Consider the following 16,176-nt stretch of genomic DNA (forward strand, 5'->3'; position numbering starts at 1 on the left):
TTGGTGAGGGTGGTGGTGGTGGTTAGTGAAGCTGAATTCCAACGGACTCTGATTTTTTCTTTTCTCTCTTAGACTGGCTTGCACTCTTCATTCTGTAGCCAATGCTTACTCAGATACATGACTGCAGAAATAAGGCCATTGTCAGTTCATTAATTTAGTGGCCCATATGATTAGAGAATGCAGGTTTTATTGAAAGCAGAGTGTTCAAATTGTAATTATGATGACAATCTATGATTGTCATAGATTTCTCTGGCAACTGCTGCCTGGTGTCAGGGACTTGAAATTAAAAGTTTGATTTTCCCTTTGTCATGCAGCTTCTCTTGACCTGCTTTCCAGAGGTGAGGACTCACCTATTAAACCAAGGCCTTTCAAACATTTAGTTAATGAGAAAATATATCCTTTTTTCCCCAAGTAAACCCCTCGAGTAATTACACCATCCTTTAATGAGTCAGGGAAGTTAACAGTCTCTTTCAGTCCTTCTGTATTTAATATTAAATATCAGAAAATTTACTTAAAGATAAAAGCGCATAAAAATAGAATGTTCTATCTCTGTTGGAAGATGGGCAGCCTACTAGGGTGTGGTGACTTACTGGGTGGAAATAGACACAGGGGCAGACAAGAGGGAGGATGGCCAGAGGAAGCTCCACATCTTTACACTCTTCTCCTGAACAGGTTACTTCTGTAGGATGTAAGTAGGCACAGGAACTGAGTGAATCTGTACTTTGTGTTTTCCGCTTTGAGAATGACACATGTAGGGACCAAAACAAGAGAAGCTTCTTTGCATGAAAGTGATTGAGAACAACCCACTGACCTAAGGGCTAGAATTTGAAATTTTCGCAGCTCAGACATTTGAAATACTCAAACTCACCCTTCACTGGGAAGCCAGCCTGCACAGGTGAAACCACCGTTAGGATACAATGGGAGGTTACCTCTGCTCTGGGATCTGAAAAGTCTGGGGGGTGTTGACACCAGCAGTGACATTGCCAGATACTAGCATGTTCCTTGCTAGAGTTAATCTCTTTTATCCAAGTTTTCTCATCTGTGTTCTGAGACTAATAAGGCTGCCATGATGAATAAATGATATAACAGGTGTAAAGTTCCTAACAACATCTCTAGCCTATATGATCAAGAAACAATAGCTTAAGAAGAGGATGAGCTGGGCAGGGGAGAGAACTAGGAATTTAGCTAAAATTGAGGATCTAGATTTTATGTAATTTAAGCGACTTGTCACTTAGAATTAGGAGCATAGGGAAATTAGACGACTTGTGTTGGTTAATAAGAAATGATACCTTCAATTTTTTAAGATACTAAGGTAACAGGAAAAAAAAAAGGTTATTTTGCTTTGCTTTATTTTTTGAGGAAATGGTACTGTACATTAGTTAGGAGTTGAATTAGTATGGAGATGGCTTAATGTGGTTAGAAATGTTTCACTCCCGAGTAACAGAACTTTGAATGGTGAATGCCTGAGTGCATATATGTAGACTTATTGAGAGCACGGACTTGAACTTGCTTCTTTTGCTGCCATCTCCCTTGCGCTGCGAGTGGTGCCCACTGCATAGGGAGTGCCCATGTGAATGTGTGTATGAGTGAGGTGCATGAGTGCATGCTGAGAAAGAACAGAACGTTCCCTTCGGTCTGAGGGTATTTGTATGGTTCTCTGTGCCCTGACTGCTCTTTCAAGTGCCAAGAAACAAAATATAGAGTAGGGAAAGTAATTTTGGTCCTTGGGTAAAGTAAGAATTTTGGCAGACTATGTTTGGGGAACAAAATGATTGGCCTGAGAAGTTGTTGAATATGGTTTGCGGTCAGTAATTGACCTACTAGTCCTGTCTCAGTGATTCAAAGCAAACTCAGCTGTTCCTATAGACTCCTTTGAACTCAAACATGGTGAAGTATGAATGAAGTTCTCTTCTGACATTTATCCTTTGCTGTTTTCAGCTTCTGACAATACTCTTATACACTGTTCTGTTCATTATATTTGTTACTCAAAATTGTATTTTTGAAATCTTTCCATGTTGCTATATGAAGATCTAGCCTATTTATTCTACCCTCTGTACAATATTCCATTATGTGCATTCAGTATATTTAATTCATCCATTTTATTATAGATGAAAATCCATTTTCAATTCTTGACCACAAAACCAACTTTCCTTGGAATCTTTTATATTGTGATACCTGCAGTAGATATAAAAAAGCAAAAGATAATGTATATCATTGTCCAAATCCTCTTTGCTATGGATTTTTTTTTCTGAGAATCTTGTGGAAACACTGTTCTATAGAATGTGCTTTGAGAAAAAACAAGGTTAAAGAAATAACATAGGTTAAATATGTATTTTCACTTTGAGAATGAATGAGACCAATGTAATATATGCAATAAATAAATGATAAATCTAAAAACATAAATTATTAGGAGTAATAGTATCACTTTATATACGTACAATGAAACATTGCAGACAATAATGTCATCGTTTTGTAGATGTGGTGTAATATTATATTTCAGATACAGAAAAAACAACAGCTACAAAGTAAAATGGATATCAGACATTGCATAATGAACAAATTTTAATAATCTCACTCAGAAAAAGAAATAACTCTATTTAATTACACTTTTAAAAAATTGTTTTGGTATTAAAGTCAAAAAGTTTAGAGAAAATGAAATTCATTTATTGTTACAAGGCTTTGTTGAGTGTCTACAATTGGGCAGGAACTATGCAGAGTCCTGAGGATATAAAAATAAGCAAGATAGCCTTGCCTTAAAGGACCATGCTCTTTTACTTTGAGGAGATGAATACTTAATTCAATTATTATAAAAACAGTACAATAGGTGCATTGATAGATTTTGAACAAGGTATTATAGAATAACTAGCAAGGCAAGCTGGTGCTTTAAAAGTGAATTAGTTAGGCAGAGAGGATAGGGAAGAGTATTCTAGGTATAGGAAATAGTATGTGAAAGAAAATGATGAAAAGAAGAGAGATGAGAAAATGGAAAGGTAGAAATAGAAATAAGAAAGAAAAAAATCTGTTGTAAGTGCAGAAAATAGACCTTTTAAGAAATAGGCTTTAGAAGGTCAGTGTCACCTGTAGATCAACAATGTTTCTAAGCATATGAACGACTATTACTGTGTGTGTGACGTTTCGGTGATGAGTTTGGAGTACTTGTTAGTGATGGAAATCACTGATGTGGCTTAAATGTGAATTCTGAAAGATCTATGGGGTCAGGTGCAACAACTATGTCTAAGTTATCTCTGTATCTTCAACATAGGCTCTGATAGACAGTAGGTGCTCAGTAAATATTGTTATATATGGATAGAGGGATGTTACGTTTGTATCAATTAGCACAGTTGAGGAATTTGATGATTTTCCATTTTCAGCCAGAAAAAGGCAGTGCTGCAGAAATTAAACAGTTGGAATCAGGGTGGATTATTTTTAACTGTGTGACCCTGAGCACGCTATTCATCCATGCTCATCTTCACTATCCTTATCTGCAAAATAGGGAAGAGATGAAATAATTCGTATAAAATGCTAAGCTCAGGGCCGAGCATAGTGGCGCCTGCACTAAATGGTAGTTGCTGTTATTCAGTGAGAAATAAAGCTAATTAATTGTAAAAGGGCCAAGTTTTGGGTGATTTGAATTTTAAAAGTTAGTCTGTTTAGGTTAGATGTGTTTGAAAGTAGGAAGCTCTGAAAGATTTTGTGATCTTGAGAAAAATACAATTTTTACAAAGACTGAAAGAATGACAAATTAGAAGGGGAAAGCTTGTAATCAGGAGTTAAAAAACAACCTATTGTCATCATCCAGTATGAAATGGATTGTCTGGGTTCAAAGCCCAGCTATGCTATTGACTAAGTGTCTAACTTTGGAAAAATTACTTAACTACTCTAGGCCTCAGTAAAATTAAAAAATAATAATAGTAATAATAAAACCCCACCATATTCTTGGAGCAATTTTAGGTTCACAACAAAGTTTAGGGAAGTTAAAGAGCTTTTCCATACACCTTTTGCCCCCACACGTAGATACCCTCAGGCTTTATAAACATCCCCCCTCGGAGTGGTACATTTCTTACAATTGATGAATCTGTATTGACACATCATCACCCAAAGTCCATAATTTACATTATGGTTCACTCTTGGTGTTATACATCCCATGGGTTTTGAAAAGTGTATAATGATATGTACCTGTCATAATAATATTGTACAGTTTCTTTACTGTCCTAAAAATCTTCTGTGCTTGGTCTATTAGTCTCTCCCCACCACCCCCACAACACTCCTGGCAATCATTGATCTTTTTATAGTTTTGACTTTTTTCAGAACGTCACATAGTTGGAAATACATAGTATGTAGCCTTTTTCAGATTGGTTCCTTTCACTTAGTAACATGCATTTAAGATTCCTCCATGTTTTTGTTGTGTTTTTGTTGTTTTGTTTTGTTTTGTTTTGTTTTGTTTTCTGGCTTGATAGCTCATTTCTTTGTAGCAATAATTATATTCCATTGTCTGAATGTAGCACAATTTATTTATCCATTCACTTACTGAAGGGCACCTTGGTTGCTACCAAGTTTTAACAATTATAAATAAAGCTGCTATAAACATCCTTGTGCGGCTTTTTGTGTGGACAGTTCTCAACAGCTTTGAGAATACCAAGGAATGAGATTGCTGGATTGTATGGAAAGAGTAGTTTTGTTTAGTGAGATCTTAGAATTTTTTACAGAGTTTTATTAGGATTAATGAGATAGTACAAATTGCTTGGCAGAGTACCTGGCATATGGTAAGGCCTCAACCAATATTAATTATGTTTGCTGTTATTATTATCTGAAGAAAATTACATAAAACTCAATTGTTGACAGTAAGGATGAAGAGGTATGTACAGAAAAGAGAAATATCAGAGGAAACATATTAAAACATTTGATAATTAACTGCGTACAAGGTATCTGCCTCTGTTGCAGTCCCAGATATGCAGCATGTGCTTGTCTAATCCTTGTTACTCTGCATGGAAGGCATACTGGGCCTTGGGACTTTAGTTTCCCACTCTGCCTTTGGACTAATTAAGAAGCATCATGCAAAGTAATTGTCAGTAATGGTTATCTAATTCTTCAAATTTAGAAAGAGTACTGCTAAATGCTCTCCAAATCTGAATCATATCAACCTGATGAGTAGCTCGGGATGAAATGGTCTAGTGAAGAAGCACTAGGCAAGCAAGCTGGACAATGATGTTCACAGCCTCACTCATTCTCTGTGGGTGGCAAGCTTCATGAACTTGGACTTAATTCTTAGTAATTCAGTTTCCTCGGCCATAAAATGGGAATGAGACTCCCTCACTTATTATTTAGAGTCACTAAATAGCTTTCTCAGAATCAGTGACATGATAATAAATTTAAAAATGCAGTCATCTGTCACCAATAACGTTTTGACTAATTTCTGTCCTCAGTTTTGAGTACATGATTGTTTCAGCGAACTTATAGAGTTATATTTTGTCTTATTCTCTAAGCATCAAAGCATATTTCTCCATTGTGGAGAGTTTGATAATAGAAATACATACGAGGAAGCCAAAAACAGAATTCACTTGTTATTTCACCACCTGTAAATATCCAGTGTTAAAACTCTGAAGTATTTTCTTTGATCTTTTATCTTTCTGTAGATAGCAAGCTAAATCTCTAGAAATATCGACCCACATATATTTTTTAAATTGGTATGGGTAAATATAAAGATTTATGTTTTATCTTATAATATTCATGAATATAGGATTACTTTTAAATGCCTATATGTTAATACACAAGGTAGAGTCACTGTAACTTTCTTCTTTTCTCCATCAAAACTACGCAGTTTATATAAAGTTCCATTTTTAAGGAAATGTTTATTGTTTTCTACTTATTGTTTATTTCAATTCTCCACTCTAATGATATACTCACAGAATGTCAATAGCATTTAAGCAGGCAACAATTAGGGCAGAAACCATTTATCTGCCATGCCAGCCCAAATGTAACAGTGGACTCTTTCATCTTGATTCTAAGCTCCAAGTCTACTCTGAGGACTTTCAAGTACCCACTGGGGCTGAAGCCACTCAGGGAACTCAGCCAAATAAGTGGTTTGAAGCAAACAAAAATATAAACCCTCAACCTTTCCCATCTTTGCATAGTCATCGTATTTATTTACTTTATACTAAATTTGCCTTTGTGGAGATTAGCTTAACCAACCTGTCTCCCCCATTTTTGTTTTTCTGTTTGATCTTCTGACAGTGCCTTCTCAGCCTGCAGAGAAGTTTTCCCAAATACTTAAAACATTTGACAAGCATCAGTTTTATTACTAAGAACCACTCTAAATGATTAATGATACTATGGATGTTTACTATTTTTGAAAATTATTTTGAAATAATATTTGCTTATAACTTAGAGTAGCAGAACTGTTGAAACAGATTTCTTGATCTTCTTTTGATGTAATTTTTCCTGTGTCTAAATTATCTGCCTAGTGGTAAAAAATACCCATCTCATAGAATTTCTGATCCCATTTTGAGGAAGGAAGCCATGGAAGATTTCTCTGAAGTGTCATTTGTCACATAGAGGATTACTCCAAAATTCCCAATTTTTTTTTCATAACAACATGACTCATTCTCATTTACTGAAAATTAATACTAATTGAGCACCTGCTGTGTCTTACATATTGGGAATGTACCAGTGAAGTCAAAGTCCCGTTTCACACAGAGCTTACATTTCAGATGGAAATCAACCCATAAACTATTAAGAGACTCTTGGATGATGCTATCAAGTCTTAGATACATTTATTGTTTTGTAAGCGATTGGTACATTCTTCTTCTTCATCTTGTTAACAAATAAATGAACTTCTTAATATGTAAATAGAATATTTAGCAGGATTTTTTTTTCAGTTGGTATTGGTGGTATTTTTTTTTTTTTAATGATCTACTGTGTTTCCCCGAAAATAAGACCTAACCGGACAATCAGCTCTAATGCATCTTTTGGAGCAAAAATAAATATAAGTCCAGTATTATATTACCCCCAGTATTTATTATATTATATTATATTATATTATATTATATTATATTATATTATATTATATTATATTATATTATATTATATTATATTATACCCAGTCTTATATTATAGTAAAATAAGACTGGGTCTTATTAATTTTGGCTCCAAAAGACGCATTAGAGCCGATTGTCCTGCTAGGTCTTATTTTCGGGAAAACACAGTAGTATAATCAATTGTGACATTGCTCTATAGGAATAAAAGTGTAAGATTTTTGGAGTTATTCACAAAATTAGCCAAATTTAAATCATTCTATATTATTAGTATGTTGTCATACTAATGTTAAGTTGAATATGCTGTATCTGATATATTTTATACATTCATCTAAGCAGTGTGTTATAATGTAATATATATGTTAAATAGCATGGATTAGCATTTTCTGAACACTGGAATCAAGTTAATTTAATAACAGCAATGTGTATATATTAGTCAGTCAAATGAGTCATTTTTTCCATTCAAAAGTTTATATTTTTAATTATGACTGCTGGAATACATTTTTTACATCTGGAATATGCCTTCAAATATTTGTATTCCCCTTTCAGGAATTTGCCGCACTGACAAAAGAATTAAATGCCTGTAGGGAACAACTTCTAGAAAAGGAAGAAGAAATTTCTGAACTTAAAGCTGAAAGAAACAATACAAGAGTAAGTATAAAACTGCCTCTGCTTGGAATTGATTCCATATATTGCTCAGTGCCTTATCTCTTATATATGCATAAAAAACACAAACATTTGAAAACTTCAGGAAGACTTGAAGCAGACACAACGAATAGTCTGTTACTTAAAGTACAGGCGACTATACTATCAAACTGAAAACAGGAAGACAGGAAACCTAAATTATAATCTCTGTTACTAAATCACCATGTTGACTTAGAAAATGTTTTTACTCCTTTTGGCCTGTGCTTTTCTCAACTTTAAAAGGAAGGGCTGGATTTCCATAGAGAATTTCAAACTTTCAAGCTGTTGTATTTCAGTAGGGGACCGATACCACAGAGGCTGGAGACAGGCAATGGAGGAGAGGTTTGAAAGGAGAGCATACGTTTCAATTAAAAATATAAGAGCATAAGGGACTGGCGTCCCATTGGTCCTCACTTCACCCCACCCCACTAGCAAGATATTTATTTAAAAAAGAAAAAAAATGTTAAAATGTAAAACCACTGGAACAGAACCATCTTTGTTAAAAGAGGCCTTTTTGATTTTAGAAGATTGTTGTGGAGACTTTGAGTTCTGATATTCTGAAACAGATGTTTGGTTTCAGTCTCACGACATGTAACAGTAAAGTTCAGAATTTGATCAAAGATGCTGTATTTTCTATTTCCAAAGATAAAGTCACTAAATTTCATAAAATATATAAATCGCTATATTACCCATAAATGAGAATAGTTTCTCTACTAAAAGAACATAGGAAAAATCCACTTTTGGGTGGATATAGATAAAATGTGAAGTAGGTGAAAAATATTTTAAGTGTTAGAGCTCTGACAGATTCATGCTGAGAAAAGGTACCATTTAATAATGTATTCATTTCATGCTTGGTCTTAGAAAGTAATATAAAAATGGCAGCACCACAAACAGTGACCTTGTGCATCTAATAAGAGATGCCATTCCATGAGCAATGGTTATGTGATCAAACCTGATTTATCTTCATATTCATTAGGATATTTTTTTATGGTAAAGAGAGTTCACACAGTGTACCTACAAGGAATTGTTTGTCATTGAGACTGATGAACCAGTCCCATGGACCGCCTCAAATAGTCATATTAAGAGCAGTTTAGGTCATGTTATCAGATATCAGATTATTTTTTTATGTTTCTTTCTCCTTCTATGTATGTTTCCCACCCTTGATTTTTAAATTACACTGTTGTTTTGTTGTTGTTGTTGTTGTTGTGTGTGTGTGTATATATATAAATTTAAAGTTTATGCCATGAGATTTATTCTGCCCTGTTTTACTATTTTAATGCTTTCGGCCAAGTCCCCCATGTAGCCCAGTGTAGCCAAATGTAAAAGTAGAAGCAGGAACCTGAAAATGGAGGGAGATACAAACCTCCAGATAGCTTCCATTTCTCATATTTAAAAGGAATAGAAACTGTTTTATTAGCTGTGCATGCATTTCTCTTTTCCACAACCTTTCTTTCTACAACTCTAACTCTTTTCTGCAGCCCTATGAGGGAGATGTTATGATTGTCCCCATGTTACACATGAGGCCCCTGAGCTCAGAAAAGAGCAGGTAACTTGCCAGCAGTCACACAGCACATGCATTGCAGAGCAGGGATTGGGAAGTTATGGCAGAATAACTCCAGAGCCTGTGCTCTTCACCGTAAGGCCATCGGCACAATTACTCAAGTGAGATCCATGGAAAAACCCCAAGGTTTATTTACTACAGCTTAAAGAAGACATTGCCTAAGAGTAGACCTCTGCAGTATGGAGTATGTCATTTCCTCTTGTTTGTGACTAATGTCAGATATCTAGGAGATTTGGGGGACAGCATCCACCTCGTTTTTATCATATCACACCCTATGAGGCCCAGAAGTACCCGTGGCTATTGCATATGCAAAGAGACCTTGAGTAATAAAGGAACTAAAGCAAGCTATACTCGAAATACCTATTCAGGAGTCAGTGAGCAAAATACGAATATTAAGTTCTATTCGGATAACAGAAATTGAAGTCATTGAATTTAAACATGAATAATAGTTATTATGAAAACAGTATATAAAGCTGGAAAACATTTTTCTTTGTTTTTACTTTCATTTTAATTGTTTAAGTGACATGCAATATTATGTTAGTTTCAGGTGTACAACATAATGATTAGAAATTTATATAACTTATGAAGTGATCACCACAATAAGTCTAGTACCCATCTGACACCATATAGTTATTACAGTATTATTGATTATATTCCCTATGCTCTACTTTATATCCCTGTGACTATTTTTATAACTGGTGGTTTGTACTTCTTAATCCCCTTCTCCTTTTTCATCTATCACACGTGGAAAACCTTTTTTTACTTTCCTTCAAAGCAGTGATGGGGAGGACTTTTGTTGTTGGTTATGTCAATGGAAGACGGATTTATGAAACCTTCCTTGTGCAAAGTATTGATTATGTGACAACGTCCTAAGTTACATAACCATCTCTCACCTCCCCCACCACCCAAACAATATCCAGGGCTTAAAATCAGACATATCTTCTCTCTTTCCCCAAAATACCCTATTAAATGTTGCTAAGTATAACAGTTTTTATAGATTTTACACAATAGTTTCTCCTTCTAAATGTTGTTTCTCTTTTTGTTATAAACATTTACTTATTGGTTATGGAGAGAAAGCAACAAGCTAATATTTCCTTCTCACACCTGAAGAAAATTTGATTGGTGTTAGATTGTGAGAGATTTTAAAGTAGAATGGCATGTTTTAATTTCCAGGGTTCTCATAAACTTGTGACTCTCTCTTTGCATGTTGAGTAGTTAACATATGCTCATAGGTTTATATAAATAATACAAAAAAGACAGTCCACAAAGAGAACTCATAAGTGAGTAGGGTTATTTGTGTTAATTTTGAGTGTCATCATAAACAATAGGTCAGAAAGGGCCCTTCTGTACCATATTTGAATGAATTATACCTTCTTGCAAATAGAAAATAGAAGTTTCAACTGGAGTTGAATGAATGAAATGTATCTAATATATCAAATAATAATGATGATAATAATATAATAGCCAAAAATAATCAAGTTTTTCTAAATCCTTCACATGTTTCACTCCCTTTATCCTTATGGCAATCCCATTATCCCCATTTAACTGATGGGAAAACTAACACAGTTAGTAACTTGCCCCAGGCCACATGATTTAGAAGTGACATGCCCAGGGAATCCACTTCTCAGCTTAACTACAGGCTATGTATTTAAGAAATCATATTCCTGTGTCATTCACAAATCAGATATGATACAAGGAATTGTGTTTTTAGGGAAGAGCAGAGTTTGTTCAGTCTTTTGTAATTCACTCCTCATCTGTACAGTAATTTCTTTTGCATCATTTATGTAATTGTGTGGAAAGTAATGTACTAGGTTTTGTGATGTCAGACCTGTAAGTTGTGGCCATTTATCACTTTGTCACTACAGAAACACTTATTGGTGAGTGCAAGAAATCAAAATAATCATTGTAGGTGCTCTTAAATCCAGCTGCCTCAATAATTAAGTTGAGAAATCCAAATAAAATCACTATAACATATTCTTGATTGTGCAAAAATTGAAATTTCAAAAACTATAGTGGATATTTACAGAAACATTTAAACAAGCTTTGTTGTTTAATATTTCCACACTAATAAAATACAGAAAAGGTGATTAAACAAAACTTGTCATTCCTAAAATTTCTCTGACCATACTAAGACAAATTATACTTATAGAAAATAACTTATTCCTGTTGTTATTTCAACATACTCAAATTTACTACTAAGACTTACCGTGTTTTTTTATTTGTTTGTGTTTTTTTCAGCATTATCTGAATTAATGTAAGGGTAAAGAAAACTGGAAAGGTTACCATAGCTACTATCTCTTAATACCAGAGTAAATAATTTTTGTTGTTTTGGAACTGTTTCAATTGTTCTTGAGGCTGAACATCTCAAAGGATTGTTATTGACAGTATTTTAGAATGTAAACTATTGCATGACTTCGAAAAACAAGTTATGATTTCAAGAGCCAGTCTTAATGTCAGTTAGAAATGATAAAGCTGTAATTTCACCTCACTGGTCAAAAACTAAAAGAATTAATTGTCCTTAATTCAAATCAAAGATACAATTTGAAACATTTCTTACCATGTCCTTTTATTGTGAGCTAAAGGAATTATGTTAAGTGTTCCAATACAATCAGACATCTGGCATTACTAAAGAAAAGCTTCCTATTCTTGACAAACATGTCTATACACGTTAATAAACTCCCCCAAACATGCTTCCTCAATGAGTAGAAAATACAATCCAGTTGAGGAAAAGCAAGACCCTAGCAGTTGAAAGCAGGTGAAGGTACATGTGTATGCATACATGGGTGCATGTATACATATTTAAGGACATGTTATGATGGAATATAATGATTACAAGTGAGAATAAGATAGGACATGTGCCCTCCCAATAGCTGTTTCAATACAGGACTCAGACATGTACATAAGAAACAAGGCTATTGTAAACAGTATTGGAGAGTAAAGGATATTGTGAGGACTGAGCACAAAAGCAACTAGTTCGAAGGTTTTCATTTTCTGATGTTAGCGTTGTGTTACGTGATCACACCACATCAGCAGAATTAGTCTACGGGGAAGAATGTGTTTCCACTTGAATGCCATTGTGATTGAAAATAATTATGTAAAAGGTTATGTTGAATTCAGATCTAATAGGAAGATATATAATTTTAGAAAGTTAGTTCAAAAGTTCCCAATGATGCAATATGTGTATATGCATCTATGATATACATATATATGCATATATAGGCTATGTTCATTTAAAGTGAATTCCAACAGAGTATTAATGGCCATTTATATGATTCCTGCAATTTTTTTGAATATACCAAAGAGAGCGCCTCTGCAATCTTTATTAAATATTAGATGAAAGTGTGGCTCCCAGCAAAAGTGTACAATTTGGTTGTTAGTGGTAGCTTAGATGAATTCTTCTTTATTTTTAATTTATTTTAATTTGTAAGCTTAAAAGCCATAGACACATGCTAGAGTAGAACATTCTGGGCCATGTTCTCTAGGCTATATAATTTGCATTTATCATTAGTTCCAATCAAGTAGTAAGCATATATTATATAGAATGTTTTCCTAGGTATCGAAGAGTATTCAGGATTAGTTAAATTGTTAGGCCTTTAAGGAGTCTGGTTTATATTAATAAAAACACATTATGTAGATGAGAGCTCCTAATGGCACAAAACAGTACAGCTTAGCTGTTTTAACCAAGAAGGTATTAATTAAGGTATATAAGAAATCTCTAAACTAAGGTTCCAGGCACATTTCTAGGACCACATTTCTTGGACTTGTAAGTTTCTCTCACAAGAAACAGTAGCCTCTGCTACTACCTGTGCCAGCAAAATGGACGCTCCCTACCCGGCGTGTTTCCTCATCTGACTCCCTCAGAAGCTGTCCTGTGTGTGTGGCTCTGGTTGGCTGACTCTTAAGTCACATATCTGCCACCTACTGGTAAACATGCCTGAGAAAAGTTTTTGACACTATATTATTGGAAAGATAGCGTTCAGAATATGGGGAGATATTAAATATGGATGGTATGTTCAAAACATTTGGGACAACCAGAAATGTCAAGTCTGCATTACAGTCCAACTGTTATCATACCCCTTTCCATATTAAAACTCTAAACAACAGTAATACTGACAATATGTATCTACCCAACAATACAACTACACTTCTTAGACAAAAATAAAATCACGGTTTCTTAAAAAAATAAGGTCCACAATCACTAGTTACTGCATTGTGCTACATGTCTAGGGTTCTCATTAAATCATAATCCTAGTTTAACATTCTGTACCCTATGGCCTACTTTAAATGTTCATCAGAACCAATATACCCAATATAAAATAGAAAAAGAGGGTAAAAATGTAACAAGAAAGATGGGAAGATAATTTAATATATATTATGTGTATCATACAAAAACAAAAAATCCTCTTTTCTCCAACAGGTCACAGAGTCCTGTTGACAATTATAAATTCCAATTCTAAATCTTGATTCCTGGATCTATGTTGTTGGACCTACGTGTATTCTAAGAAAGAAACTATGAAGTTTCTACTATCAGTATTTCCGAATATATACTAATTCCTGGAGGTAGCATTCCCAACCTAGCAATGTGTTATCGCCCAGCTTGAATCAAAATACCCTTCCTTGGGTCATTTAACCATTCCATAGGACCATTTGCTTCTGCATGATGTGAAACCAGCACCGGGATCATCAGTCAATTACACAACTCCTTTCATTATAAAAACATGACTGTAAGCAAAACTCTAGTAAGACAGTGTTGTTGATAGAAGCATAGCCATTGGAGAAGGAAACTCCATATCCAGAAAAAGCTGCCTCCTCCCTGATGGAAGAGATTTGATGTAGTCTGCTTGCTTCACGGTGAATAGCTGGTCTCTGGGTGTGCTTTGTCACGTCAGAGTTTCAAGGTTGATGGCTGCCAGTAGTAACTTGGCGATTCAGCTGTGGTGGTAACCATATCAACCTTAGTGATGAAAAGCCCTCTTCATCAGGTTAACTCCTATCCCTGAAACCATGGTCGCTTTTTTACACCCATTGAGTAAATGCTGTGGCAGCCAGAGAAATAGGCTAGTATCCACAAGGTGAGTCATTTTTTCTACCAGATTTTGAAAGACACTACAATAGTGGGTACCAAAGAGCTAGTCCTAGTTCAGAGCTAGTATCAAGAAATTTTGGTACTCTCTTTTCCTCAGTATTATTACCTGCTAAATGGTTTCAGGTCCTTTTAGGGAATATTTTCTGATTATCTATTGCGTCATAACAAACCATCCCAAAATTTAATAAAACAACATTTTATTACACCTGCTGATTTTATGTGTCAGGGCACAGTCATGATGACCCTTCTCGCTTCCGTAATGTTTGGACTCTCAGCTGGGATGACTTGATGCCTAGGGACAATGATGTACTAGTATAATAAATTATTTTTTTATCAAGAAAGTAAAAGCACTGATCTATAGTATGTGCCAACTTGCATGACGTAAATGCCCTTCCTCCCCACACTGCAGCTGACTTGAAGCTACTAATATGATGTCACTGAATGCAGAGTTGGGAGAAGATGCACGGTAGCAAACCATTATGTATCTACTGTTCAGGTACAATGGAAGTAAACAACCCAAGGAGCATAGGTTATTGTGAAATGTAGTAAAATAATTAGGATGTGAACCTCCATGTGTTCTCTCTCGGACACAATAGTCTCAGAGTAGTAAGACTTTTATACAGTGGCCCAGGGGTCTGAAAGTAAGCTAGCTAGAAACTTCATTGTCTTTTAGGACCTAGGCTCCAAACTCACAAAATGTAACTTCCACGCATGGTGTTGGTCAAAATACTCACAGGCGCACCCAGAGTCAAGGGCAGAGAACATAGATCTTGCCTCTTAATGGCAGGAGTGTCAAAGAAATATTGGGCTATCTTTTTCAAAATCATCACAGATGGGTAGGGTTAGCAGCTGTGGGGACAGAGTCCCACGGAGCAGTTTCCAGGCTCTCGACCTCACATGGAAAAGTGCTGGCTCTGGTAGTAGATGGCCATCAGCTGTAACCAGTTAGCCATTTGCCACTAATATAACTGCCGTGGCTGCGTTGGTTGGTTGGCAGAGAAGCAGATGGCAGATTGCAGCTCCTGCTTCCTGTGTCTCCAATCCAGCCACCCGAGAGAATATAGTGGTATGACTCCCCTATCCATGGCTCCGTGGGTGTTCCTTTTTGGCCTCACCATATCCTGCATTCTGGTACCGGGAGCACGAGCTAAGTCCCTGCATGACAGCAGCTACTAACAATTACTTGTGGTGGCCGATATATATGATATCATATATGATATGATATGATTTAAATCAGCTACCTGTGGTGTTAGCAAAGGGTTTTTTTCTCAATCATATCCAGTGTCACCTTCATTAAAAAAAAAAATCTCCAACTTTAAAGTGACACAGGTGTAAGATTTGGAGAAGGACAAGACACTTCATCAGGTGACTCAAGTCAAGAATCAGTCCTCCAGACCGATTTTTTCATATTACTATTATTAATACAACCTGGTCCTTTCTTACCTCTTCGGGATTCTGTGATCATTTACCATTACCAGAGATCCCAATGGATCAAACTATTCCTCCTGTTACAATTACTACACTCATGTTATATCAGATGATTACTTAGCCTCTGCTACTGCAGGATTCTGTCATCCACAGGAAAAGCATGGAGTTCGTTTAGTACCAGCATCTGTCCCTTTTCATCTCTTGTTTATAACAAACTGACATTATGGGGATGTTGTAGGTTCAGAGCTCTCTTCCTGCTAATACATTTCTCCGGGGCTGAGCGAAGATAGTGTCACCCTTTCATCTAAAAGAAATAGTTACAGGTAGGCAAATTCTCCAATTTTAACTCCATAAATCTTCAGTTTTTATCTTCTACCTTATACCCA

General features: G+C 35.4%; 1 protein-coding gene across 15 annotated transcripts in view; it reads left to right on the plus strand.

Moving 5' to 3' along the window:
• Positions 1–16,176, plus strand: part of PPFIA2 (PTPRF interacting protein alpha 2) — a 455,764-nt gene that overhangs the window by 245,223 nt on the left and 194,365 nt on the right. For all 15 annotated transcript variants that reach the window (XM_074325351.1, XM_074325350.1, XM_074325355.1 and 12 more), the window contains one exon: positions 7,581–7,682. In XM_074325351.1, coding sequence (XP_074181452.1) covers positions 7,581–7,682 — 102 coding nt within the window. The remainder of the gene's footprint in view (positions 1–7,580; positions 7,683–16,176) is intronic.

Source organism: Rhinolophus sinicus, linkage group LG02 (genome assembly GCF_036562045.2).
Source record: "Rhinolophus sinicus isolate RSC01 linkage group LG02, ASM3656204v1, whole genome shotgun sequence".
NCBI lineage: Eukaryota > Metazoa > Chordata > Mammalia > Chiroptera > Rhinolophidae > Rhinolophus > Rhinolophus sinicus.